This window comes from Salarias fasciatus, chromosome 16 (genome assembly GCF_902148845.1).
Source record: "Salarias fasciatus chromosome 16, fSalaFa1.1, whole genome shotgun sequence".
Classification (NCBI taxonomy): Eukaryota; Metazoa; Chordata; class Actinopteri; order Blenniiformes; family Blenniidae; genus Salarias; species Salarias fasciatus.
This window is the reverse complement of record NC_043760.1, coordinates 26,224,277-26,251,701: the sequence shown is the minus strand read 5'-3', so window position 1 is coordinate 26,251,701 and position 27,425 is coordinate 26,224,277. Positions and strand designations below refer to the sequence as shown.

The following is a 27,425-nucleotide window of genomic DNA, read 5'->3' as shown; positions in this document are numbered from 1 at the left end:
CTCTGAAATGTCAGAATCTTAACCGGAGCTTTAGATGAGATGAACTGTGTTGGATTTGGGGCTATATCTCTTTTTTTTTAATCACTTATGGTGAACTTATGTAGAAACAGTTCAACAGATCAATAAACTGACCAACTCAGCAGGTGAAAGGCTTTTAAATGTGATAGTTTTTGTGCCATTTGAATTTCTACTCACAAAACAATCGAGATGGGAATATTGTCATTGGGTTGTATATTCCTGCAAACTAATTACTGGGCAAAGATATTCTCATTAAAAAGGCAAAATTGCACATTTTGGAATATTCAAGTTTGATGTTAATTTCTGAAATTGACTGAGAGCACCATTGATCAATAATACATTGTAATACATCAATGAAAATATAAAGTGCAAAATAATTGTACAGAGAATTAAACAAAAAACTGAAAAAACAAAATGTAACTTTTTTTTAAGCTGCAAAACTATCAGTGTAACAGAAATATTCAGACAATTTTGAAAATACTTACCAGAGTTCTGATTGTTAATGCAAATTGATCTCAGAGCTTCTTAATAAGGTTTTGGAAGATGGCACTGAGCCAAAAATGACAAAAGAAAAGCGAGTGTGGAACAAGCTGAAGATGCTTCAAGCTCAGTTTCAGCTTGAAAACCCCAAAACTCACTCGGTCCAACTGAATACTATGGATCCTATAAAAAAGCTTGCACAGCAAACTTACCACATATTCACAACCATTTCATTGCAGTCAAAGAAACTTTATAATTTGGAAAATATGAAATAATTTTAACATTTGAAAACAGAAACCCTCTATAAGCCGAGTGATGTGGTGAAAAGTCCTTTATTCATCGACTATACAGACTCTTAAACTGCTGCAGTTCTTCAAGTAATAGTCATAATTCAAACATCACAAAGTCAAAACCCTTAAAATAGTTTTTTTTTTGTTTTATAGAGCACATTTTTTATTATCACAAGTACATATGTTTGATAAAAAAAAGTGATAATTTTCTGGTTCAGCAAATATAATACAATGAACTAATTACCTGTTTACTATACGATATAAAACACTACAAGAGAAGGGGTTCACTGTGGCCGACTGGCTTCAGGGGAGAGCAGGGAGAGTCGAACCCTCCACTCAGAGCGAGTATCGACCCTGCTGCTGCACGACGGCGGCGTGACGCCGACAGGAAGCCATGGCGGTTTCACCCTGGAGGCTCTTCGCCGCCGCTCCGCTCCGATCGCATCGTGTCGTATCGTTTCGCTCCAGACTGACGCTAATTCTCAGGCTCCTCGGTCTTCCCTGGAGATCCGCCGGTCCGGAGCCGTTTGGACTCCGGAGGTTGGCACAGTGGATCAGTGGGAGGAGAGGGACGCTCTGGAGGAACAGGAGACGCTAAGGTGTGTGTGTGTCCTTTTGAACTCATTCATGAGAAGCCATTTCCTTAATTTCTTCTCCGCGACTCATTTTCAGCATAACATTTATTTTAAAACTGTTAAACTCACTTATATTTAAGGCTGCAAGGGGAGGAAGTGATTCTCACTGACCATGTTTGGCCTTTTCCGAGGAGGGAGAGGCGAAAAGTGCTCCCAAGGCTGAAGATCGAGCAGCAACGGGGGTCAGAGAAACTCTCCTGTGAACAAACAGTGAAGATTTAAAGAAGACCGACAACAAAAGGGTGAAAGCAGGAAGTAAAAAACACATTAAGGTGAAAGAAATGCGAGGAGGGTTGATCACTTTTTTTACTCAATTTAGCATTTTCTTTGTTTCGCGATGCAAATGTTGCCCAACAGGGAAAAAAAGAAAAAAACAGAGCAGAGCAGCCATTGTGCGAGAGCAGTCTGTCAGAGCCAGTATTATTTGATAGTCAGTGGGGGGTCCAACGAATCCTGGGACCAGACAGGCCTTTGTTCACACTGTTCAGTCAGAGCGCATGTAAACCCCCCCCCCCCCCCCCCCCCCCCCCAGAACACCGGCCGTTTACATTTCTGACACATTATGCCAATCAACCAAAACAAAACACACACTCTCTAAAGGTCACGGCGATTTCGGGCTCTTTGTGCTCCTTGATGTAAACAGCATCTTTAGAGATAATCAGCTTAGCTGCCTGAACCGACAGGGGGAAGGGAAGTGGATCAGCCCGTCCTGACGGCGCGGCGGCAGTCAAAACAGCCGCGAGCGGCGGGGATATTTCCTCATGCAGCCTTGGATTAATAAACTAAACTCTCATTGTTCGAAGTCGAGGAAAATCTCAACGGAAACACGAAACACGACGAGTAGAGTGAGAAAAACGCAGATGAGGGAAGTCAGGCTGGTCTCTCCAGCTGCGGTTACCTGGGGGTGGGGCCCTTGGCGGGGCCCTTGGGGGTGGCTGAGCTCTTGGGGGTGGTCTGGAGGATGCGTGGCTGGGTCCTGGAGGGGTCAACGGGGGTCAGCGGAGGGGACGTGGCGGTCTGCGCTGCGGGCGGAGTGCTGGTCTTCTGGGCGGCGGTCTTCCCCCAGCCCTCCAGCGTGTTGAGGGTGACCCTCCGAGGCTGGGGTTTGGATTTGGGGGTGGTGACGCTCTTCTTGTCCTCCGGGGGCGTGACGGAGCGGCCGTCTTTGGCCGCGACGGGCTGCGGCGGCGGCGTCTGGACCGAGCTGGCCGGCTGCGGCGCGGGAGAAGAGTTCTTGGTGGCCGACGCCTTCTTGCCCTTTTTCTCGCCGCTGTTGGGGACAAAGAGCTCCAGGGCGGGCGGCTCCTTCAGCGGCGTCCCCAGCTGCCCCGGAGAGAAGGACAGGAAGGAGCAGTAGCCGTCTGTGGACGACACGGCCAGGAAGGAGCCGTCACAGGACCTGGACAGGAGGCAGGACGAGACGCCGCTCAGTGGAGAAAGAGCCCGATTCATTCATCCGACAGATATCTAAAAATCTGGGTTTTTTTCGGCTCTCTTTCTAATCTAGGTTGAGAAACGTAACGCCATTTCGGTCAGTTTAACACATTCCAACAGACCTTAAATGTGTTTCATAAAATCGATTCAAACATGGAGGTGAAAAAAGAAGGTCTAGAGTTATTAATTTCAAAAAATTAACTGAGTGTCCAAAGAAATGGTTGAAGGGACTGATTTCATTGAATTATCCATGAGATCGCGTTCGGCAACCTGATGTGAGGCGGCACGACTTGCATTGGTTTGTATTTCACAAAAATAAACCAACAGCCCAGTATAGAAGTGTTTTTTTCTGGTATCTTCCTCAAAACACTCTTTCAGTGTTGATATCGACTTTACTTTATTTACCACTATCTAGAGGATATTTACTTCAACATTACAGTTTAAGCTGGAACATTTTGGACTCCAGCGTCTGTTATCAATAAGTTTGATTAGAGAGAATGTAGTCAGGAGGGAATATTTCTGATTGAGTCTATTTCACAGGTTTGAGCTGAAACTGACTGAAATTATGAAACCTCGTCACGGGATTTTAATTTGTGATTAAAAACTTTGCACGTTAAACTGAACTTTCATCGAGACTCTTGCGCCAAGTTAGTCTAAAACCAACTCTGTTATTTAATTGCATTTGTTTTGTAGTTGAACTTTTGGAAAATAAAGAAATTACTTATTCATATTCTTGCTTATCATTCTAAGTACAAAACTCTTTTTATACTAATACTGACATCTGTAAATATCGGCTATCAGCCATAACCACAATATTAACATCTTATCGGTCACAATTTCCATATCGGTGCATCGCTAGTTGCAACACATCTCAAAAAAAATCGGACAGGGATACAACTCCCTCTGCACAAAGTCTTCATCCGCAGCGACGCTGCTGATCAGTCATTTTATTTTCAGGCTTCGTTTGACTTTAACTTTTCTCTCGCTGCCATAAAGTCAAACGCTTTTCATGAAACAGTAACGTTTCATTTTAATCATGTGACTTCTTCTCTGTACCCCACCATGAATAATAATAAATCTGAATAATGATGCTTTAGTGAAACGGCGTGGAGCGGAGGAGCGTGTTGTTACCACGTCAGGTCGCTCAGCGTGTGGTAGTGGATGTTGGACACCAGGCCGAACGGGAGCGTCTGCTGCGTGTCGTACAGGAGGACGGAGTCCTCCGACGCCACCGCGAACACCATCCTGTACGGCAGCTGGAACACGCTGGGGAGCGGCTGAACGGAGCCATCTGCAGGAGAGAGACGGAGTGAGGGAACAAGCACCCGACAGGACCAGGAACGCCGTCTCCGTGGCAACCCTCGCCCTGACCTTCTCCCTTTTTGGTCCTCAGCTCAAAGTAGACGGGGCAGCAGCGCACGGCCAGGGTCGCTTTATTTGGACACGGCAAGTGCGCAATGGGCCTTTAAAGACAGAGAGATGCACAGTCAGGAGCGTGCATGAGGGAACATTCAGGAGCGTGCACGAGGGAACATCTCAGTAACGCCGTAACGTGCAACGCAAATCACCTCTTTAGACTTTTCCTGGAAAAGATGTAGGTGGTGTTTATGATGCTTTCTCCCAGCTCCACGCATCCGGCTGAGAGAACAAAGTTTATACAAATCATTCTTCACCAAACAAAAACCTCATTTCAGCGCGCACGTGTGGGTGTGTGTGTGTGTGTATATACCAGGGGCGAGCAGGAACGACCCATCAGGTGTAAACGAGAGACGCCGAAAGAAGGACCTCATGCTGTCGTCATGGAACATTCTGTACTGCTTCGCCTGCAAAGGTGGAAACAATCGTAGCTCAGCGGACGACGGCGAGGCGACTCATCTACTGCTACGCTCTACGCTCCGCCGCTCACTATCAGCACCGATATTCTGCTTCTCTGGTAGAAAGTGAAGAAGCGCCTCCTGTTTCCTGCAGTGTTTTCATTACGGTCATGATCCTATTAGCTTTTGTGAAGAATGTAAGAGCTGGGAGCTAATCTGGGGCGTTTATTTGGTATTTAGTTTTCAGGAAACTGCAAGATTTATACACGAAAAATAAATCTGGAAAAACATTTGAAACTGAGACAGAATCTTGACTGTCGTTGGACAAAGTGCAACAAATTTAAATCATAAATAATAGCGACACTTTAAAAGATATCTAGTGAAGACAGCTGGTCTGTCTGTCTGCAACTTTTAAGACTGAAAGAGAAATTTTTTCTCACTTTTCCGTTCAATAAAATTCATCCTGAGCCACAAAAGGTTTTCAACCTTTAAACTGGAGAAAACGCTGAGTTGCAAAGTTTTGCCATATTGATGAAGACGCTTCATGTTGAATTGTAATTTCATGAGCACATTATAGAAAACTTTATCAGATCATTTAAAAAGTTTTTACTGAGGTTTGATTTTATCACTTTTTTTTTATAAATAATTATTTAAAGGATTGTGTTTTAAATGTTATTTAGTGGCTTAACGAGTTTTAGAAATGTAAACGATTTTACAAGTTTTAAATATTTTAAAAGATTGTTTTAAAGCCGTTTTTCCTTTTTAGCCATTTCACTTATTTTTGATATTTTTTTTTCTTATGTACCATCAGAGCTCCCTCCAGTGATACAGAGAAAATTCATGTTTTTTAATTTTTTTTTTTATATCACAATTTAACCAAACGTTATAAAACTTGTATATTAAATAGGAGTATTTTCTTTAATTCTGTCTGAACAATATGCCTTGCTTAAGTTCAAAGCGGTTGTTATGATGCTGCATTTGTGGTTTATAATGTGACAAACTGTGATCATAAATATTTTTGAAGCCCCTGAGTTCAGGTTGGTGATCGGAGTCGTTCCTGGAGAGCTCAGTGTTTCCTCACACTAATAAAATACGTTGACTGTGATGTGAAGTTACAATGTATCACCAGATTCTTCTAAAAACAAAACCTGTGTGTTCACTGCAGGACAGTTACAGAACTTTTAAAAACTCCTGCAAACTGGAAGGATCACAAATTAAGACTAAACACAACAAACGAGCGGACTTTGTTTGAAAGGCGGCTCAAACAAGAGCAAATAACCCAACAAGGAGAAACTGAATCGAGTAAACACGATGAGGCGCCGCTTCAGAGCGGACGGTTTACAGGATAAACTATTTCCACTTTACTGCTGAGATAAAAAGGTAAACCCAGATCTCCGCTGACCTCTCCATCCGCTTGAGGCCCGGGGCTCATCTTACTGACACAGAAAGCCTTCTTCTTGGTGTGTGTGCTGTACACACGCATCACCCTGCAGGGAGCGAAAGACAGCAGATCCTGGGAAACACGCTGAGCAGGGGGTAAAACACAAACATTTCATGGGGAAAAAAAAAACAAAAACAGGGAGCGGGAATCCTTGTTTGGTTTTCTGTACCTGTCACAGCTGAGCGTGGCGACGTACTGGCCCAGAGGGTCCCAGGCCACGCCCTGCACGTAACTCTTGTGGTCATTCAAGATGCACAGCTTCTGCCCTAAACACAGTGAACATGATGAAACAAAACAGTCACTCACAGCTATGAGTGATTTCTATGAACCAACCTTTGTTGATGTTCCACATAATGGCGGTGTTGTCAACAGATCCTGAGATCATGAAGTTTCCATCTCGGGTCCACGAGATGTCATAAACATCCTCTATGTGACCCCTGGAAGAGTGAAAATGGCAGAAACATTTCAGAATACTGCTTGAAGAGAAGCGCAAACACAGCCGTGTTTCTGAGTCAGTGTGGATAAAACACACAGTGGAGCTCCATACCGAGACTATAGATTGTTCTGAACAAGGGAGCGAATCCAGGATGAATTCACTTTAATTCTGCTTCATCGCTGTAATTACAGACCACACTGGATTGGAAATGATGTTCCTCATCTTATAACCTTTAACCTCTTATTTCATAATTAAGAGGATCAACTGCTTCCATTGCCACTGCTTCCTCTGTCTTCATTTCCTCCCTCACTGCATCCAGGAACCTCCATCCTGAACGCCTACTTCCCTACATCAACGGTCATCTCTCCTACACACGTGACCGAATCATCTCTGAATCCTTCCCACAGTAAACCTCGACGTCTGGCCCGCTCTTCTGCAGCGACTGAGCTGAGCTCAGTGGATCCAAAACAAAAGCGTCCAGGCTTCACTGGCTGGACCAAAGACCAGGTCAGGATGAGAACACAGGGATTCATCAAGTAAGGCCAACTCTGTCCTGGATCAGTGATTCCCCAAATAGACCCCGTGATCGATCAGAGTCATGGATTCACCATGACAACCAGAGCAGCATCCCTCTCTCAATCTGAGCAGGAAATCCACACAGAGACCAAAATGTCTTCCATTAGTTTAGTTACTATCCAAGATAAATTTGAGTTAAATATGGCTTGAAATGGCTGGTAAATCTTAATTTTAAGTGGTTTGTGCTGCATCCAGGCCCGCAGAGGTGAATGCATCCATTCATGTTGTGAACAGACATGTGGTGTGTATTATTTACAGACTTTTGTGAATGTTGTGTTTCTTAATATGGTTTGACTTCATGCTTTCTTGCTTGCTGAACACTGTAACTGCAGTAGTGAAAGGAGCCGATGGTTTACTTGTTCTAATTTATCTAGATTCAATAAAGGAACATCATATTAATCCTTGATTTTTATCGAACTCATGGGATGTGCAGCTGATTTATAGTCTGTGGATAAATATTATCTAATGATTGTAAATTCATCTAAAATCAAATCAAAACGTATCTAAAATGATTGTAATTAAAGACAGTAGACCTTGTTGAATGTGACAATGTGCAGTGGAATAAATGCTGGTTTCTGTGTGTGTCTTAGCCTAGTCTGGAGCCGGATATGAAGACTGGGACCAGCTGTCTGTTTACTGAAAATGTGGCTTTTCTCATAATCACGTCAGATTAATCATCAACTGTGACCTTCATGTTTGAAAATGGCGAAGAAGACATGAAGCAAAAAAAAAAAAAAAAAAAATGGTTGCTCTAAATAGGAATGACGAAGCTGAAGTAAAACTTTCACACAAATCGAAGGACAAAAGGAAGGAAATACAAAATGAAGCAGGTGCCATCCACCTGGCCCCTCTTACTGCTTACCTTAGCGTTTTGACTACAGACCAGCACTCCTTATTGAGTTGATCGTCTTCATCATCCTGAAACAGGGGCGTCTGCTCGGGCTCCTTGGAGTCGTTGAGTTTCCACAGCAAAATCACTGAATCTGCATTAAAATAATAAATACATGAGAACAACTTTTCTATGCTAAGAAAATGTGACTATGTTATAAATGTGACCCACCATCTCCTCCTGAAGCCAGCAGCTGTCCGTCGGGGCTGAATCGCACCACGTTGACCGCCTTGGTGTGTCTTACTAAATTAGACAGAAACTCCACCGCTGCCTTCCCATCTGGACCCGTCTCCACCCGCCACAGCTGCACCAACACGACACAGAAAGTTCAACGAAAACTATTCAACACAGGCGACAAACACATGAAAATCATATCAGTCCATCTCCCTCTATGCCGCATCATTAAAACTCAGGGTTACAGGATGCTGGAGCCAATCTGAGCCCAAACAAGTCATCACAGGGCAAGCAGAGAAACAGAAAACCACACACTCTCACATCCACACCAGTGGGTAATTTGCTTGAAATGTACATGCTTTGTGTAAAATGATACAAATGGAGGTATAATCCCAATTTTAAAAAAGACTGGGATGATGTACTTCAAAAATACTGAGTGAATTAAGTTGTGAGGCAGGGACCCACCTGCTTTACATCAAAACACTGCAATCTTTTCTCTGACAGGGATCTGTACCCATAATCTTGTGGTGTGGAGGGGGGATCATTCATTTTATATGATTGTTGCTATCTGTTTTTTTTTTTAAATCTTATATCCTTTGTAGGATTGTAAAAGCTTATAAACCACTAAGAAGAAGGAAAAGAGGTTTACTGAACTGAATGTCGAAATGCATAAACTGTAATGTTCTGATGAAAAATCTAATAAAAATTGAGTTAAAAAAAACGTGTGAACAGATCTTGGTATTTTTGACAATGGACTGAAAGATATAAACAAAGATATGTTGTCCCAGAAATGTGATCTTATATTAACGTTTCCTGTTTCAGAGCGTTTCTCTCTAAAATAGCTGCATAGTTCACTCCACAGTGTCAGGAGGAGTGCTGCTGGGGTGAATGTCCACTCACCCTGACTGTGGTGTCCACTCCAGCTGTGGCCAGGCGGTGGAAGCGTCCGTCTGAGCTGTGCTGGAAGTCCAGGCTGTACACCGGCTCTTTGTTGTGCCAGGCTATTTCACAAGTGACCACCTTCATCTTTTAATGTTGGACACCGAGGTAAAAAAAACAATGTAAGACACAAATAACTTTAAAGTACTTGTATATAACCCTCATAGCGACGCAAAACTGACGATACACGTACACGTTGTGGATTATATGCAAATATTCTAAAGAAAAGTCTGAACTGTCAGTAAATCCCACATCACCGGAGCTAGCGGTGTTAGCATCTCCCTTCTCAGAGCTTTTAGCTAAAGTAACGGAGAAAACGCGGACAGTCGCTCAGCGTCGTGAAAGCATTCCAACAAACCTGTCAGTAATAAACCCACGCTATCAATACCAGTTTATTCTTCAGACTACAGTTATAAAAGGAGTAAGTAACATATTTTTTTTCTAACCTTCTCCGCCGTCCAACTCGCTCACTGAATTCCCGCGTACAATTCGTTCAAAACTTCCGGTGAGTGGGCTGCGATGATTGGTCAAGAACACGGAGGGGGCGGGACTAACTCTGACTCAACGTTCCAACCTTCCTGGAGCTGGGACTGATCATGCACTGGTGCTGCAGAGTGATTACTCGAGATTACTTCCACATAACCAGTGTGTACTCAGTAGCTGGATGTCACAGCCCTCTAATTTAACCAAGGTGGAAATAAAATAAATTATACTGCATCAAAATAAACGAATAATTGGAAGTCTTTGCATTTCAGCAGATGTGAAATTTGTGTATATAAATTCACTCAATTAGGATTACAAAAACAAAATGCCTTCACTTGCTAGATCTGGATCATGACATTTATTAATAATGCTTCCTTTTTCATGTTTCACATGCATTATGAGCTGATTATCCACATCCCACATGTTTTCAGGCACAAATACTGTGAAATCCAGCCTCTGTATTTTACCCATCCCTTGGAAGCAGATGGGGGTCAAATGGCTTCACCACTGTCCCCTTCCATTCATCCTAAAGTCTTAAAGTCTTCAGGCACTGGAGCTGACCCCAGTTCACCCAGGATGAAGTCAGGGTACACTCCAGTCCACTGGAAAACAGAGACGGCTTTCCACATGCCTAACGGATACTTAATCCTCTGTTTTCCTCATACACATTTTTCAACTGCAGGACGCAGGAGTACCTGGAGAAAACACACAAGGAGAACATGCAAACTCTGCAAAGAAAGTTGAAAAAGTGAGAGCGCTAACCACTACACCACCATGTGGCCTTCTATGGAACAACCCTGGAGGGAAATAACAGGATCATATAGCATGCTTTAGATTTCAGAATCATGCAAACCCTGCAGAAATAAAGGAAAGAAGTCTAACATTAAAAAAAGCATTTAAACATATATTGACTTCAAGTTCCCTTAAACACTGTGTGACACTGTGTCCTGGGGAAAAAAATCTTCGATCAAAGATGAAAGACTGTTAACCCGATGTGGCAAAGAAATAAGTTTCCATCAGGGGTTTGTAATGCTTACAAAGTTTATTTACAACAAAGCCTGTACAGTAAAAAAGCAAGACACTTTATTCAAAGAAAACATTGCATCCATGAATCCACAATATGTTGTGCTTCCGGTCCCTGATAATAAATGAAATTAGGAAAACATAAGAATGCTCGCATAGTTCTTGTGACGGTCAAGCTTGATTCCACACCATTAATGAGAAACGAGCATTAATGAGTTAGCAGAATTACTCTGAATTCATAATTGTGAATGTAGCTTATAGAAGTGTAAATTTCTCACATTTTTTAGTACTAAAATTCATCTCCAGGACCATAACAAAAGAAGTGTGAGCATAACACAACCCCCATCTGTGCCACTGAAATAATTCCCATTATAAGAGGATGATTCCTTGAAATGATACTTTAAGGTATAGGAATGAATTCACCTATGGTTTCAGGTTCAATGAGGAAGTCACTGAATGCATCGTGACTAAATATGAAGAGTATAAAAATGAACTTCAGCAACTACATACATAAATACATCTATAATACACAACAAACTTATCCTTTTTTTAAGACATTGATTCAGTTGAGAACTAAACCTAGAAGATTATGCTACTAAGTCAGGAGTCATTTCCATAATTTATAATAAGTAAAGAGCACCGATGCTGAAATGGTATTTCATGACCCTTTTTTGCTTTTTCGTTTCAGAAAAAGAGGCAAGTAGATCATAATTTAAACAGAAAATGTATAAACTTAAACAAAAAACAAGCAAAAAAAAAGTCTCTGTTTGCAATTTGAAGCTGAAACGCTGCACCCAAACCCGTCATGACATTATTAATGTGTTTATTCAGGAGTATCTAAGGAGAACTCAGGAGCTGTTCAAGGATCTCATCGATGACGCTGCACTCGAAATTCACTTGTTCCAGGTCCAGAGCGGGAACGTGTGGGACGAGGTATCGGCCGACGTTGTGCCGGAGCTGAATCAAGCTGAGGAAGAGAGACGGAGAAGACAAACAGAGGTAAATGCAGACGTCTGTCACGGTGGTGCATCGAGGTGTGAAGGGAGCGATCCTCCGGCAGGCCAACCTTCTCAACGCGTCCGACTGTCCCGCCTCCTCTCCAGGGGGAGGAACGGAGGAACCGCTGGTGGATGGAGCTTCTTCGCTCTGCTGCTGCAAGCTTGACCGGAGCTTTTCACACTCGGCTGCCAGCTTCGTCTTTTCCTCCGTCAGACTTCCCACCTGATCCCAGATTCCACAGTGAGGAGAAGAGAGGAGAGGGAAGAGTTAACAAGACTAATAATAGACACTGAAACCTGTGCATCATGATTCTATTATTTCAACATTATTTTGCATTTGGATCTGGGATTTTTTTTTTTTCCTGACCTGTGAGCGCAGTTCGTCCTTCTCCTTGTTGGTCTGAGCCAGTCGCCGGATCAGACTTTTGACTTTCAGAGCGATCCCATCAGTGTCGTCCGCCTCCCCTGGAGCCTCAGTGGGACTGTCCTCAGTGTCGGTCGTTAATCTCAAAGCTTCGCTGTCTTTACTCAGTTCAATCAGCTCATCAACTTTCTGCTTGGCCCTCTGGAGCAGGCTCCTGTAGTTCCTCTGCTCGGCGGCGTCCGTTTGGCTGGCTTGGTGTGAGCACTCCTTCTTCACACTCCTCTCCTCCAGCTGGCAGGTGAGCTGATGGACTTGTTCTTTGAGAGCGTCTCTTTCCTTCGCCGTTTCCTGCATGAGCTCCATGAGCCGGTCCTGCTGTTCCTGCACCTCGTTGATACTGTGGAAGTGTGCTGGATAGAGCGCTTCCTTGTCTGCGTTTGCATGAGAGGGCCCGGCTTTTTCACCGCTTCCCACGCCGTTGTGTAACAGCGGCGGCCCTCGAGCCTCGGTGGGAGTGTCCCCTTCGCTTTCCTGCTTAAACTCCCTCTCTTCAAAGTCGCGGGAGTCCGAGTCAGACCTCTGTGCCGGAACGTTTTTGGTACCCGTGTTCTGCGCTTCCATCGGCTCCGCTTCAGTTGAATTTTGGCTCAAAGCCTCCTGCTTGACCTTGGGAGCCTCCGTCTGGGTGGTGATGGAGGCCATATTGGAGGGGTTTGTGAGGGAGGAGGCTCCTCCCACTGCAGAGTCCGACCCTTCGGCCCCCGGGGCGTCGTCCACGGCAGCGTCGTCGGTGCATTCTAGCAGCATGCTGATTTCAACGCCACTGTCGTCTTTCTCCAGCTTCACCTTTTTCTTCTCGGGGCCGGCCTGCTGGGGTTTGGGCGTACTGGCGTTCTCCAGGATGACAAGGTCATCGTCGGCATCGTCGTCGATGCGAACGACGGGCACGGTGGACGAGCTGGGTGCGACCGCCGTCTTCCTGTGGAAGCCATTCACTTGAGGGTGCTTTGGTGTTTGTGGAGTGAAGGGAAAGGTTCTTTTCCTGTTGCAGAGAGAAACAGTTAACACACATCGCGGTTGACATTTTCATAATATAATAACAGAATCATACCTCTGGGTTTCCGTGGATAGCGAGCGGACGTCTGTTATGACAGGAAGACTGCTGGAGGGGCTGCAGGCTACGCAGGAAGAACCGGAAATACAATTTTTTAACTCACTCACTTTATTGATGCTCCTTTACTGATGAGGAATATTTTCTTTTCTTACCCGCTTGTGAAAGAGTAGAAAAAGACTGCGGCGAGGATTCAGCCCTCATGGCGATACTGCGTGGGGTCATGGGAGTGGAAGGTGAGCTGATAGCCTGTCAGCAGGAAAACAGAAAACATGAACGTGACGGAAACTAAACTGATCTGTTGTGACATTAAGAAAAAAAAAAAAAAAAAAAAAAAAAAAAAAAAAAAAATTAGGATGTTAACACACTTGAATTTGTATTAACCCAGTGGAAGTGTATAGTTTTGACTTAAGATTTGAAAAATGACCAAATTAATGCTCCATTTTAGTGTCTCTCTAAAATCTGCACTCTTTGTGCTCTTAATGTACAGAATGTTCTTTCACTTATAGTAACTAGTGTTTCTGTATTTATGCTGCCAACTGCCCGTGCATCCAAAGAAAAAAAAAAACAAAAAACAGACAAATAAGACCCCTTAGTCCAGAATGGGACACACATAAATCACACACAAAACACACACGCACCATTTCACGCAGATTTCGTTTCAGCTCTTCCCGTCGTCTTTGAAGAGCCTCGGTTTTTCTGGACATGTCAGCTAAACGTTGCGCTTCCCGACGTTTTCTCTCTTCAGCCTTAAAAACAGAGAAAGAAAGAAAGAAAAAAAAAATCAGCATTCATTACAACTGATTTACTAATTTCTATGGAAGGAGTAACCAATATCATCAGTGAAATAATGAGGGTGTGTTTTATCTGTACCATCTGTTGGTCCAACAGTTTTCTTCTGTCCTCTCTCTCTCTGTAGGAAAAAAGTCACCACGGTGAGAACCCTCAAATTTATCAAGCTGTGCTTAAAAAGCTAAAAGATGAGAAGAGACTGTGTGACTCACTGTTCCCTGTAGGTCTTGCGGTAGGAAGGCTGATCATCATCAGAGTCTTCAGGCTCTTCTTCTATGTCGCAGCTCCTGCACAGGCCGAAGTTAACGTTTCAGTTTGACTTTAAGAAAATACTTGATCATTTAAACGTGTATTTGGGGACTATGACATTTTCTTAAACCTTAAATCCTTAATTAACTGCATTGTGAAGCGGTTCTGCACAAATGAAACTTAACAGACACTAATGAAAATCCTCCAGACTGTGTATTGTGTGGGGTTTTGTTGCAGTGGCTGTCGGTACCTGAACTGAGGGTCGGGGTTCATGCGGCAGAACCACTTATTGGGCAGCTTGGTGCAGTCGATCCCGTCGGGGAGTTTGCGCCATTTAGAGCACTCGTCGCACTGGACCCAGTTCTGATCCGGCCGCTTACTGGAGGAGATTGAACGGCGTTGGTCGGATGTGTGGATTAACACAAAGCGAGTCAGCACAAACCGCACTTACATGGTGTCCTCCACCGGCACGGTGCTGTTTGGATTTTCTTTACTCTTGCGAAAGCGTATTTCCTTCCAGTACTCCTCCAGTTTGTTGCCCAGACTGATCATGGTTTTCCTGTATCCAGATTGAACTGATTGTATTGTCAGATGTTCAAACTTTTAGGAGCACGGAAAAGCAAAAATAGGACTGAGTAGCTGGCTTCTGGTTCAAACTCTTCTGAGGTAAGGTCGTACTTTAAATATGTGGACACTTGATGGAAGCAGCACAAGTTTGACCAACCTAATGAGCAGAAGATGACATGAGTTCACATGTTTTTCTACTCTACTGTCAAGTTATCTGGAGGATGAGCTGAGCGCCAGATTTCAACAGGTACGTCTATCAGAACTAAACTCGGTGTTGATAATATTACCTGTATTTATCAGACTCAAGGAAGTTCTGCTTGTTGTGAGTCGGCTCCAGAAAGTTGCATTCAATGACACCAATGACTCCGACGCCTTTGTTATTGGCCTGGAGGAGGTAAAGAATCACCAGTTTAAAAAAAAACCAAACAAAACAAAACTGGAGATATTCTTGAAAACTCGTACAATAAAACCTTCAAGGGTTTATTCAATATTCACCTTAAGCTGACAGCCCACACGTTCGTAGGCTTTGATGAGACGATTCTTGTGATACATCATGATGCCATACTGGTCTTTACTTTTGGTGTTGTAGCCAAAGGTTATAGGGATACGAAAATTATTCTGAAACAAGGAACAAACAGGTAAAAATACGAACAAGTGAAAAACTCCATTTAATTAATACATTAAAAATCTGGGGCTGAAAACACACCAGGAATGTGGGTTTGTAGTGATCCTTCCGTCTCCAGGCCAGGCTCTTGGCGATGAGTTGAGTTTTCACCTTCACGCCACGCACAACGATCTGCATCCGAGGCTTCATGTACAAAATGCTGCAGTAAGCCTGAAACACAAAGAGCGGTGCATTTCAGCAAACACGCTCCATTATTGGTGGAGATGTGACAAGACCTCCATCCCAAACCACCACTTTTGAACTTGTGGCGGTAAAACCCATGAAAACAAAGGAAGACGAGCCCAACTCAGGCTGGAGCAGAGGACGAGCTCCCTAAGAGGGAACATTTCCATCCGCTGCACCGCCGTGCGACCAAATAAATTTCTGTCTCTTACCCGGAGCGAGAACACACTTTCTGGAGTGTGTGAGATGGCACTGTCTGAATTCTGAGCAGCGTCATTCAGCGTCTCGTAGACCTCGGATGGAATGCGTATATCGTATCTGTCTTTCTCAAAATCAAACTCTGTTGTTCCTGAAGACGTCCTGAAGGAAACCAAACAAACAGTGGAAAAGTTTTTTCATAACTTCAAATGACTCTTTTAATTTTGAACTGTATTTTTTCTGAAGTGAGACTTGAGAAGATTCAGTGATACAATTTTTAAAAACACAACCATTAGACAAATTATAAGATTCAGTCAGGTTACAGGTTTTTAAATACTCTGAAATAATGTGGATGTGTGGAGCAGAGACTGACCTGCGCAGATTCCAGATGATGATTCGGGTGCCAGTTTTGGTTGCGGACCACTGCTGAGCGATGGCGTCAATCTCAGCGAGCAGTTCTTCCTCTGTCTTAAAGGGGGAATATTTCAGGATGTCCTGCAGACTGGCTTTGTACTCGTCTGGTACAGAGCGTGCAACTTTAAAGTCAAGGACAATAACAATCTGAAAACATGCATCATCATGATGAAACTTTGAAATGCTCCAAATCTAACGGCTGTAATCAACAGGAGAAGTGCTGAGATTTAGTCAGCTGAGACAGACGGCATGTATTGAAAACTGAAGAGGACTCATGTGAAGGATATGCTTATTTTTCTCCCGTTCTTCAAAACAAATAATAGGTACTATTATTTGATTGGCCTCAATCTTCTGCAGGTAGGTCTGAGACAACATCCCCACGCACGAGGAGTTCATGGACTTCGAGAAGACGATGGCGTCCTTGCCGAGTCGCATGGATCCAGACTTGAAGCCGTTGCCGTAGATTCCAATTGGCTCCAGACCGTTTACAGCAGTCTTGTCACTGTATCCAAAACTGAATGTGGGAAGACATCATGGGTTATTGCAGAAAGTTGACTTATCATCTTATTGTAGCACATTTTTGCTGGACTTTCTCGGAATAGAGAGGCAGGGTTTTCACCTGAGCATTTTATGCATGGTTTGATTGTCCAGTCCATTCCCGTTATCCATGAAGCAGAGGCATTCCTCTCCTTTGACCACAGTCTTATCGATCCAGAACTGCTTGGCGCAGACGTCTGGATCGTAGGCATTGTCTGGTGGAAAGATGGAATTTCACGTGAGGTTTCATTTATTTCCAACGTTATGAAAGCTGTATATTTGTGAATTGCTGTGACTAATTTACAAGTGTCATAAAACAAAGCGAGTCAAACAAACCAAGGAAACCAGTCAAATCGAAACTAAGCGGAGCCCGACGTCTCTGATCATGTGACGATGACTCACCTATGAGCTCTGCTATGGCGCTGAAGGGCCAGGTGTGGCTCGTGGAGTTGGAGTGAAGAAACTTGGGACAAAGCTGCAAGAGAAACACAAGTGTTTACACTATTGTCAAGTCTCATCAAAAAGACTGGTGTTCATACATTTAATCAACATAACTGTCACTACGAACACTCCTATGAAACTTGCTTTTTCACTAAAAAAGTAAAATATCTAACATGACATACATATAAAGTACCTATAACACAACTGAAAAATGTACTAATTCTTCACATCTGCCTATGGCAAGGCAGACAGATTACAATCCTAGCCAGCGGTTTAATTTGGTCCGAGCCTGAAGGGCGATGCACCAAGGGTGCGTACTGAATTTGCAGGTTTCACCTACAGCTACGAAAATCGGTACAAATATGAAACAGCTCGAGACGCACAGAAAGGTCTCAAGGACCCACAACGAAAACTCAACAGGAAGTCTGACAGTTTTCAAAATATGGTGGATTTTTTACCACATTTGGCCAAAATTTTCAAATTTTCTAGAGCTGACTCGTCCTTGGGCGCAACTCCAAATGACCTCAAATTTGGCCACTTGATAGAAAATGGGTTGGCGAGCAAAAGCTATGGAAATCTTCTTTAAAAGTTCGATGTTTCACCATGCAACAGAAAGCGCAGTGTGAAAACTCTGAACGTGGTCGGAGCAACCTCACACTTTACATGTAAAAAAAAAAAAAAAAAAAAAAAAAAAAAAAAACCTCACAGTTCTCCCGAAACAATGTTTCTTCAACCATATAAACTGGATGAAAAACCACTGATGGCTGCAGCCTGCCCCCGTCTCCATGGCAACACCCCGCACCCCCACCCTCTGGGGGAGAGCAGCTTCGGGCGATTTTACACTGGTTGCATTACGGATCCAGAATCACAGTAGCAGGAGCTACAGGCATAGATGTTTGACCAAGCAGAAACTCATGACTCCATCCAGGGGCTTTTTCCTGGAGCAGCATCTGTATCAATGTAACAGCGTTCTCCCTGGAAACCCTGAAGAATGGAGTCACATCACCTCCAGGATCGACACTTTATCATTGACCTGTGTATGTTGTCTTTGTTGTTTCCTGGTAAATAAAAGAAATAACTGTGGAATTTTAAAAACATGTCATTTTTTGCCCTTCCTGATGTTTTCAACATAATCTTCAAGAGTAAAAGCAAAAATAAGTTAGAGTTTGCTAAATAAGGCTTCCTTAAACTCCTGACTTTCTTTGTTAGACACCTGCTTGTGATCAATATCTTTCTTTGCTTAACAGTGTAACACATTGATGTATTTAATGAAGACAGAACTGAATAGTGCCAATGACGTATATGATGATATATGATGTGTGTGTTACACAAATGTCATACAGTGCATCATGACGACATAACCAGACACATGACAAAAGGCAGCCAGGTATGACAGACAGTAAAACAAACAGAAACAAACACCTTTTTCTAAAGTTTAATGCTGCGACTTGCAATATAAACTCGTTCCACGCTAACTACTCTCTTCCTGATCACTGGTCCCGCTACAAACACTCATCCTATGTTGCTTTAATAGCTAGCTGTAATATGTAAACGTACGGACGAGATGAGAACTAACAGATATTGGCGTCGTAAACGATGATATCATCAAGTACACTGGTACCAAATGCACGTTAACTTCGATGCGTTCTCGCCTCGTCGCAAGTCTGTACTCGAAGTACGACTTACAAGTGTGTTCTTGGCAAGTATAAGTAAGAATTGAGAATCGCCCATAGGCGGTTACTTCCACTTCCTGTTTCCCGTGCGTAAGCAGGAAGTGGTGCGCTGGAAACAGGAAGTGGTGTGAAAATGCGCCAACTAGGCTGAAACTTGGCATGTTGCATGACAGTCCACGTCTGATCACAGTCATGTCACATTCACCAACTTCGAGTACAGCGCCACCTGCGGGAAACAGGAAGTGGGGTGAATGTGCTCTGACTGGGCCAAAACTAGGCGTGTGGCATCAGGGGCCACCTCGCTGGCGCTCTTCTTTTGAGCAGTGCTATTGGGCGGTGCTTTGCTAACAGCGGCTGCAAGCAGGCACAAATGAAAACGTCTCCGAAATTTTCAAGTTATAATTATTATACATTGTAGCATTTTCTATGAAAATAGAAAAAAAAAAATGTTGGTTTGGAATTGGGTCCAACATGAGTTAGAAAGCAGGTTCAACAGCGTCTGACTCTGAACTCTAACCTAACAAACCCCACAGCGGTTTCCAGTTGGACAACAGTTTGTTTTACAAGATTAACAGGATTAAAGATGAACAACAACAACAACAACGAGGCTGACACCAATTACATTCAGATACTATGATTCACCAGCGCAACAGCAGAGAAGAAAGATCATTCAGTTTAATCTCCAGTGGAGTGAGAAGTTACACAACTTACAACATGAGCAGAAAGACAAAGAATGCAACTCCAGCAGCAACAGACCAGACAGATGTTTGATTACACTGGCTGATGATCACAACTATAGTTTCTGGATAGTTCACAAGATGAAGTGAAGGAGTTTTATTTATTCATTCATTCAGTAGTTCATCTCAGACATGTAGAAGACACACACAACATATCTACAAAAGAGAGAATAAAAGAAAACCATCTATACAAACTCAAATATATCCACAGTTAATCTATATCTACACACACACGCACACACACTTTGAACATGAAGCAGTAGGATGAAGTAAAACTACTTTAATCCTACCCCCTCTCCAATCGTCAGTAATCAATTAAGTAATTGTTCTTATTTCCAAATATCCTATCAAAAATATGTAGTTCAACCTACATGCGACACACGTACTCATGCATCCCGCACCCTGCCAGATTCAAGGGAGCCCCAAGATATCAGCTGAGAGGAGACCACACCCCATGGCGAGGAGGCACCAGAGCGAGAACACAGACAGGAGGAGGAGGACTGACACAGGGCCCAGAACCCCTGGGCCACATTGGCCAAGACTCCACCAAAGACTAGAGGAGGAACCCCCACCACCCCAAGGAGAACAGAGAAGGCCCCAGCCCCCTAGGACCAGGAAGAACAGAGACAAGGTTAGAGGACAGCTATTTACCAACCCCGACACACATCAGCCCAAGGTAAAGCACTATAACTGTCTGTGTCTGAATGATGAGATAGAAATAAATTTGCTTGTATTTAAATTTGGAATCTGAATAAACGTTGCTTCAGTGAGTTCATCTGGGTGGACACACGAATCTGACAAGATGTCTGGTTAAAGATGATACAAACTGGTGGCCAGTCGCTGCATTTCACTGCCATACTATATGTGATGAAAACAAATTTAACAATCTAATCTCATATGTTATTGAGTGAGGCCAGCATTGTTAGGTTAAATAACTCCATATCCAAAAAGCGGCTTAACAAAGTATATTCACCATCAATATCCTGGGGAATATTCACTGAAATTTAAATAAGGGTTTATCTTCTTGCAACTGCAGCCATCAGAAAACATCTTAAAATGCCAAAGAGCGAAGAGTGAGGATCAGCAAAGAGAGTAATCTGATGAAGATCATTTCTATCCCTTCTCCCAAACTTTACCTCAGACTCCTGTCATGTGGAACCAGCTCCCAGTTTCAGTAAGGAAGGCCGACAGTCTCTACTTTCAATTCTTGGCTTAAGACCTTTATATTTAGTAAAACTTACAGTTAGGGTTGGTTTGGGGCTCTCTGGACCATTTTCTTAATGGTGCTGCTGGAGGTTGGGACCGCTGGAGGACCTGCACTGAGCTTCTCTTCTCTCCTGTCTCACTCACACGTTTCACTACTATGTGTCCTTAACTACTGTCTCTCCTCTAGTCAATGAACACTCTCCTTCCTGTAGTCTCTCTCTCTCTCTCTGGGGTTCATCATCTGAGGCCTCCTGCATTGATCCACCTGCATCTGGCTGTCCTTTCCTTTTCTCCCTTTCTATCCCTTCATCCCAACCGGAATAGCAGAGAGCCACCACCTCTGAGCCTGGTTCTGCAAAAGTTTCTTCCTATTAAAAATTAAAAATTATTAAAAAATAGTTTTCCCTTTCCACAGTCACTTATGCGTGCTCACGTGGATCTGTTTTCTCTATAAATGTGCCTGGAAATAACTGTATTGTAATTTTCAAAATATAAATAAAGCTGAATTGAATTCTCCAGTAGAGTCCAGTTGAGCTTGATGGTTATCTTGCTTGTGCCTCAGCCCCCATGGATCTGCTGCTGTTCTGAGACATCAAGAAGCTCTCTCTCTCATGCTGAACACACCTCTATTTTTCTGTACACTGCTCGTCTGATAAGTTTTGAGTGTAAATATTTGATCCAGGTCAGCTGTATCAAGTGTCTGCTACTGAGACGCAATAAAACATTTATTATGTATTATGTAAGTATCTAGTACTGAGTAGTTTTTGAGAAGATTACCTAGTACTCTTACTCCTATCACCACTTTCACTTTTAACCGATTAACATTTAAGCAATGCAACTGTAACAGCAGTATTTCCACCTCTGGTTACTTCTCAGGGACTTTAACAAAAAACTTCTTGAAACAAGTCGCGGCACATTGAAATCAGCTGTGTGATCCTTCTCGTAGAGCCACGAGACAAACAAACGTAAACTGGAAAAAATCCAAGTCTGCTTTGGCTTCAGTCATGTCCGCACACACACAGTGGACTCCAAGGAGACGGTTTCTATCAAAACTTAGAAATTTACATGAATACTGAGCCATAGCGAGGAGCCCAGACGGAGGAGCTGTGATGTAAATAAACGCGACCACCACGGTGCTGTGTGGACGCACCGCTACCACCGGAATAAACCTCTGTCTACAGGAATTTAGCCACAATTACTGCATGGGCGGAACACCCACGTTTATGTTTTTATTTTAGATGAAAATTATAGATTAAAATGTTTAAATGAAAGGGGGAAAGGCGACTTACGGTGCTCAACGGGACGCCCCGCTCCGCCTGAAGCGCCATATTCCTGTTCGCTTCTTCTCTTCTTCGCCGCTCCTCACGGAGCGCACGAGAGCCAGATTATCACGTCCATCGCCCTCTACTGGCGAGAGCCGTGTACTGCTCAGGTTGAAATGTGTACTTATGAGCTCCTTATGGGTTAAACTAAAGAAAAAATAAACAAACTTGAGTGGAAGAATAATAAATACAAGAAATACATACATACATATGTATAGCTATAACAGTCAGGCCCTAGCTCACCTGTCCCACAGGGACAGAAATATACATCAAATGCAGTTCTGAACAGCCTGTAATAACATGCGTAGTGATTGAAACCTAAAAAAGAAGCTGGCCAAGGTGGAAGAAATGTGCTTTTCATGAAGGTGTTCTTACAAGCAGATTACAATGCGAGTGCGGAAACCACCGCAGAGGCTCTGCTGCATGAGCCCAGAAGTCAGGAGCAGATACTGAAAGACATCGATAGCTGCAATAGATGAGTGCTGGGTCCCAGACGCTTCATCCTCAACAGAAATGACACCTGTACAGTTTGTAATATTTAAACATTTGTTTTATTTGGTAGATGACAAAATTATGTTTTTGTTGAAGGGGGATTTACAAGAACTACTGAGAACAATACCTGTAGAAATGTGTAAATTCAAGAATTGGTTTGACAGGAAAAAAATGTTGCTGAATCTCAGCAAAACTAAACAGTTTGAAAAAAATGTCAGAGGAATATGAATGTGTTAATACAGGTAGACTTTGTGAAAACTCACAAAATCAAATTTGTCAGTGTAATACTGGATGGAAAAAAATGAACTGAAAACCTCTCATTTGAACATGTGCAAAACTGTAGAGAAGCATTTTGATTTTCTGGATCACAATTCTGTTCACTAATATTCACCATATTTAAATTGCTGTGCAGAGATTCAGAGCCATACATTTTGGAAATATTAAGTTTGATTATCATTGCTAAATACTTTGATTGTTAAATGTTGTCTTGAACTGCACAAGAAACTGAAGGTTGACTCAGCAGACTGGGAGATCTGCCTGCAGTCTGCAAAATGCTGACTGGGTGCATCTTATCTATATGTCCTGTTGCATCTGTTGCATTGTTTCCATACAAGCAGGACGTTGAAACCAATGTTATCCCAACAAACGCTTGTAAGTCCCACCCTGTGTTTGTGAATAAAAGCTGCGAGGAACTGCATTAAGCTACCATACGGGTGAGCTGTTTCTCTTCTTGAAAGTAATTCTGCCTGATTCATCCTCTGTTTGTGTCCTAATTTTCTTTAAGGGAAAGAACCTGACAAAAACGGCAATAAAAAAACCCCAACACAGCTCACGAGTTTATTATTTAATTTATTGAGACGCGTTCCTGCTGTCAAAACTTGACATGGTCCATTAACATCCAAAATAAGTTACTTCAACATTCAACGCTGTGGAAAACAGGCAATGGACAGTTGTAAAAACGATTCATGAAGCCAACAACACGGGAAGGCCGATTTCCCTACAAACACCAAAAATTGGCAAGCATGTGTGACACTGAGGCGCAGCCTGCGAAGGGTTTTCCCCGTGTCCACAAAGCACATTCAGCAACTTACCAATAAAGTCCTTAACATAACATTGAATAAGATTTTAACTGAGGGTAAAGATGTTTAGTCTTTACATTCTTGGAGCCAGACAGACGTTAAGTACCACAGACTGCGACAGTTACGGAGGTTCATCACAGTGAATCTTCCATTCTGAGCCAAAATTAAAACGCTTTACTGGAACCAGAAATATTAAAAGGTGCATGCTGTGTTAAAACGACAGCTAACAATTTGGAGTCGGCTGCTATTTTTAGTTTTTTCAGTAAAATGTCATCATTGCACTATAATTTCACATATTAGATTAAAACTACCACGAAGTCCCTTTGCTTTCCCGGTGTAGATTCAGTGTGTGAACCCCTCAGAGGTACGTGTGTGAATCAGGAGGTCCAACAACTTCAAACATTTTAAAAACAGAACTACAAAAACATTTCCTTCTCTTCCAGCTCACAATACATCATCACAGGTTCCACCCACGTTACTTATCCCAGCTGTTATGGCTGTGTGTGTGTGTGTGTGAGTGTGTGTGTGTTTAAACCGAGTTCACAAAGCTGTTCAGCTCTCCATGGAGTCCAGGAACTCTTCTTCCGTGATGTGCTCCATCCTCTTGAGGACCGCGTGCGAACTGGCTGCTGGGTAGTCTGCTACAGGGAAGAGGTGGCTGACGGGTTGATCCTGAGGAGGCGGGCCGTCGGAGGAGGAGGAGGAGGAGGAGGAGCGGCAGAGGCTGCGCAGGAAAGGCAGCAGCTGGGCGATGGACGAAATGGAGCGCTGCGAGAGGAGGGGGAACTCCAAACCGTCTGAGGAGGACTCGTCGCCGAGCTCATTCATGGTCTGAAAGGAAGGGACAGAAGAAGACTTGTGAAGGGAAGAGACATCACCTGGAAGGTCCGAAACCACGATTCTTACCCCAAAGCGTTGCTGTATGCCTTCCAGCACTCGGACAACGTGCGGTTTGCATTCCTGCTGGCTTTCCATCAGTGTGTTCTCTGGACCACTGTAGCGGTCCACGTCCACCTCGGGGACAAACGCCCAGCGGTACCTGCAGTACAAACAAGACGGGGAAACAAAACACGAAATATAATATGAAAAATGTGCACTGAGTTTCATGTGTCCTCTCGTCTTTAACCGCGCTCTTACATCTGAAAGACCGGTATCCTCTCAGGGGGGAACGCCAAGGAGGTGTCCAGAAACTTGCAGGCGGACAGGTACATGTCCAACTCCGCCTGGGAGAAACTCGGAGGTCCATTTTTGTCAACGGCTCCACGCACCACTTTGGTGAGCCTAGGAAGTGTAGAAAGAACAAAACCCATGACAAGTTCAATCAGTATTACCTTATAATTAGTGCTTATTAAGTAAGAACTTATGATTAAAAAGATAAACTCACTTTGAAACATCTTTGTCCACATGCAGAGCCTTCTCCAGACGTGTAAAAGCACGAATCTGGAAAACAAAAGACTCATGTTGCAATATTTAAAGCCAAAAAATGTCACAATTTAATTCATGTATGGTATCTTAAAAAAAAAAAAGGTTTCATACCAGTTCAGTGACCATAATCGGCCAGAGAGACGTCAGGTGCTGGACCGAGATCCGCAACAGCAGAACGCGGAACATCAGGAACATCTGGGCCGAGACAGCAGGGCTCGGGTTCGTCCGCAAAGTGTCCGTGAGACGCTCTGCGAGGAGAGGGAGCACCGATATTTTCATTCAAAAACTGTCTGAAATCAACGAACAAAATATATCCAGGCAGTAATAAAGGCTCACCTTGGATCAGGGGCAGGTAGAGGTGGTACTGGTCCAGCTCTCCACTAAACATGGCAAACGCCTGGCGCTTCAGCAGCATGGGCTTCTGATCCACGTTACTGAACAGTTTCAGGGAGCTACTCTGCATGCCTGCAGCACAAAGGAGTGCAAATGTAATCAACAGCATCTCAGGAATTTTAATTTGCTTGATGACGCATTTTTAAAAGTGACAAAACTATTTTTATTTTTCAATATTTATTACGATAAATAAATCAAACTGCTGCAGTCAATAGAAAGATAATTACATGAATTATCTTGCTTTCAGTATTCTGCTCTGTGTGCAAATCATAATGTTTACTGAAGTGGACATTATCTCTGCTGTACTCACTCATCAGGTCCTTGAACATGGTCTTCTCATGAGTCAGCAGATGGTCAACGATGGATTTCCAGCTGCAGAGAACAAAGAGCCGGTCAAACAGCTGAGAGGGATCCTACATAACAACACAGATCTTCATAACGTTTTAATTAAGCATCAGCTTTACGTGCTTATGCAGTTTGATGCAAATCAGTAAAGAGTGATCCAAACGCACGGACCTGTGAGCGCAGGAGGCGTCCATGGTGAAGAAGAGGGGGTCCATGAAGAGCTCAAAGACCTCCTTCTTCCAGGCTCTCTTGGTGTAGGCATACCCGCTCAGGCTGCTCAGCAGCTGAGCGCCGGCTTCAAAGCTGGGCATGTTGTAGGCACTGCAGGAGGCCAGACCCAGGTTTAGTGAGCGCCTGACGCCACGCGGGGCGATGTTCACAACCACCACCACCACCACCACCGCAGCGGTTACCTGTGATTCTTCAGGTAGGGGAAAACGTAGTACATGAGACGAGAGATGAGAGGAACGGCTTTCTCCTTCTCGTCGCTGCGGTACACCATGTCCAGAAGCGGCGCCAAGATCTGCACCGCGAGAGAGAGAGAGAGAGAGAGAGACAGAGAGACAGAGAGACAGAGAGACAGAGAGACAGAGAGAGAGAGAGAGAGAGGGAGGAAGTTTCTCTTCATGAATCTCAGAAGAAGCAGAGACGCATCTCAATTTATTAGAACTTATTAATAAAACTGTACCTCAGCCAGGAGCACCAGGGCCTGCACACTGTAAACTGAGGGAGCGGACGAGGAGACCATGGTGCTCGCCTGAGCCGCCGATTCTGACCGGCAGGGAGAGAAAAACACAATAATTCATTTATAAGCCCGATCCTCTCAGTTTCAGGAACGTTTAGTGCTCAGAACTTCAACCATCTTTTTATGTCGTGCCTTGTTCTACAGAAAAACTAGATCTTATAAAACGTGGCTACCAACGTCACCTTTAAATCCCTGCAGCACAACACACACACACACTTTTGAGGTGATCGATCTGATCTGTCACATTTTAGCTCTGACAAAAACCGTTTTAAGTTTGACAGAACAGTGTAGGTCAATTAGGTTTGCCTGGAAACAGAGACAAGTATCTACTGGGAGGTCACAACTGATTAAAAAAAAAAAAGGTGAAAGAAAGTCGCGGCCTTTCACTGAACGGTACGTTTCAGGACTACAGAAGCGGTTGCCATGGGAACAGGAGTTTCACTTTAAAAAGTTTCCCTCTGGGATTGTTAAAGTATTTATATTCTGTTCTATTTGATTCTAATTAAAGGAGCCGGTCACAAAGACTGGAAAGCCTTTTCCACCTCTGGTCAAGAACAGCAGCTGAGGGGAAAAATATGGAGAATATCGTCCAAAATGTAAAAAGTTACCGCAGAGTTCTCCGTCCACGTCGGCGTCGTCCGGCTCGTCGGCCTCCGGGCACACCTGAGGCTGAACTTTGACCTCCAGGCTGCGGCTGAGCCAGCTGGTCTGCTCCAGAGACGACCCGGCGATCCCGCCCACCGCCTCCAGGATCCGCTGAGTCACCTCCTGCAGGATCGTCACAATAAACACATTGATCATTATTATCAAGATGCTACTATTTCTATATTCATCAAGACGGTTTGACAACTGCAAAAA

General features: G+C 43.6%; 3 protein-coding genes across 4 annotated transcripts in view; all 3 read right to left on the bottom strand.

Annotated features, from left to right (window-relative positions):
• Positions 1-880: 880 nt before the first annotated feature.
• chaf1b (chromatin assembly factor 1, subunit B) lies at positions 881-9,613 on the bottom strand. The gene is made up of 14 exons (XM_030112037.1): positions 9,573-9,613; positions 9,088-9,213; positions 8,185-8,317; positions 7,987-8,107; positions 6,446-6,549; positions 6,282-6,378; positions 6,074-6,158; positions 4,587-4,680; positions 4,426-4,495; positions 4,229-4,320; positions 3,989-4,148; positions 2,322-2,822; positions 1,535-1,620; positions 881-1,364 (listed from the first exon to the last, which is right to left on the bottom strand). The coding sequence occupies exons 2-14, from the start codon at positions 9,211-9,213 to the stop codon at positions 1,264-1,266; spliced, it is 1,770 nt and encodes a 589-aa protein (XP_029967897.1). The 5' UTR covers positions 9,573-9,613; the 3' UTR covers positions 881-1,263.
• Positions 9,614-10,635: 1,022 nt separating this feature from the next.
• morc3a (MORC family CW-type zinc finger 3a) lies at positions 10,636-22,121 on the bottom strand. Its single transcript, XM_030112711.1, has 19 exons — positions 22,056-22,121; positions 17,112-17,184; positions 16,792-16,924; positions 16,460-16,686; positions 16,132-16,288; positions 15,773-15,920; positions 15,420-15,548; positions 15,209-15,331; positions 15,001-15,098; positions 14,598-14,705; positions 14,397-14,525; positions 14,110-14,184; positions 13,979-14,018; positions 13,747-13,854; positions 13,261-13,354; positions 13,106-13,172; positions 11,998-13,036; positions 11,699-11,853; positions 10,636-11,599 (listed from the first exon to the last, which is right to left on the bottom strand). Exons 1-19 carry the CDS (start codon positions 22,092-22,094, stop codon positions 11,470-11,472), a joined length of 3,072 nt encoding a protein of 1,023 aa, XP_029968571.1. The 5' UTR covers positions 22,095-22,121; the 3' UTR covers positions 10,636-11,469.
• Positions 22,122-23,412: 1,291 nt separating this feature from the next.
• The window catches only part of dop1b (DOP1 leucine zipper like protein B), a 30,714-nt gene continuing 26,701 nt past the window's right edge, over positions 23,413-27,425 (bottom strand). For both annotated transcript variants that reach the window (XM_030111586.1, XM_030111585.1), the window contains exons 28-38: positions 27,176-27,335; positions 26,511-26,593; positions 26,236-26,345; positions 25,994-26,143; positions 25,788-25,849; positions 25,421-25,549; positions 25,196-25,332; positions 25,044-25,099; positions 24,797-24,940; positions 24,566-24,698; positions 23,413-24,490 (exon numbers count right to left, since the gene is read on the bottom strand). In XM_030111586.1, the coding sequence (XP_029967446.1) occupies positions 24,212-24,490; positions 24,566-24,698; positions 24,797-24,940; positions 25,044-25,099; positions 25,196-25,332; positions 25,421-25,549; positions 25,788-25,849; positions 25,994-26,143; positions 26,236-26,345; positions 26,511-26,593; positions 27,176-27,335 (1,443 nt within the window). In that variant the 3' untranslated portion in view covers positions 23,413-24,211. The remainder of the gene's footprint in view (positions 24,491-24,565; positions 24,699-24,796; positions 24,941-25,043; positions 25,100-25,195; positions 25,333-25,420; positions 25,550-25,787; positions 25,850-25,993; positions 26,144-26,235; positions 26,346-26,510; positions 26,594-27,175; positions 27,336-27,425) is intronic.

Coding starts and splice junctions, on each gene's coding strand:
- chaf1b (XM_030112037.1), bottom strand. CDS start 9,213: ATGAAGGTGGTCACTTGTGAAATAGCCTGGCACAACAAAGAGCCGGTG. Junction 8,318..9,087: donor GAGTGGACACCACAGTCAGG/GTGAGTGGACAT, acceptor GTGTTGGTGCAG/CTGTGGCGGGTGGAGACGGG. Junction 6,379..6,445: donor TATGTGGAACATCAACAAAG/GTTGGTTCATAG, acceptor CACTGTGTTTAG/GGCAGAAGCTGTGCATCTTG.
- morc3a (XM_030112711.1), bottom strand. CDS start 22,094: ATGGCGCTTCAGGCGGAGCGGGGCGTCCCGTTGAGCACC. Junction 15,549..15,772: donor AAAGTGTGTTCTCGCTCCGG/GTAAGAGACAGA, acceptor TTTGTGTTTCAG/GCTTACTGCAGCATTTTGTA. Junction 15,332..15,419: donor ACTACAAACCCACATTCCTG/GTGTGTTTTCAG, acceptor TCCTTGTTTCAG/AATAATTTTCGTATCCCTAT.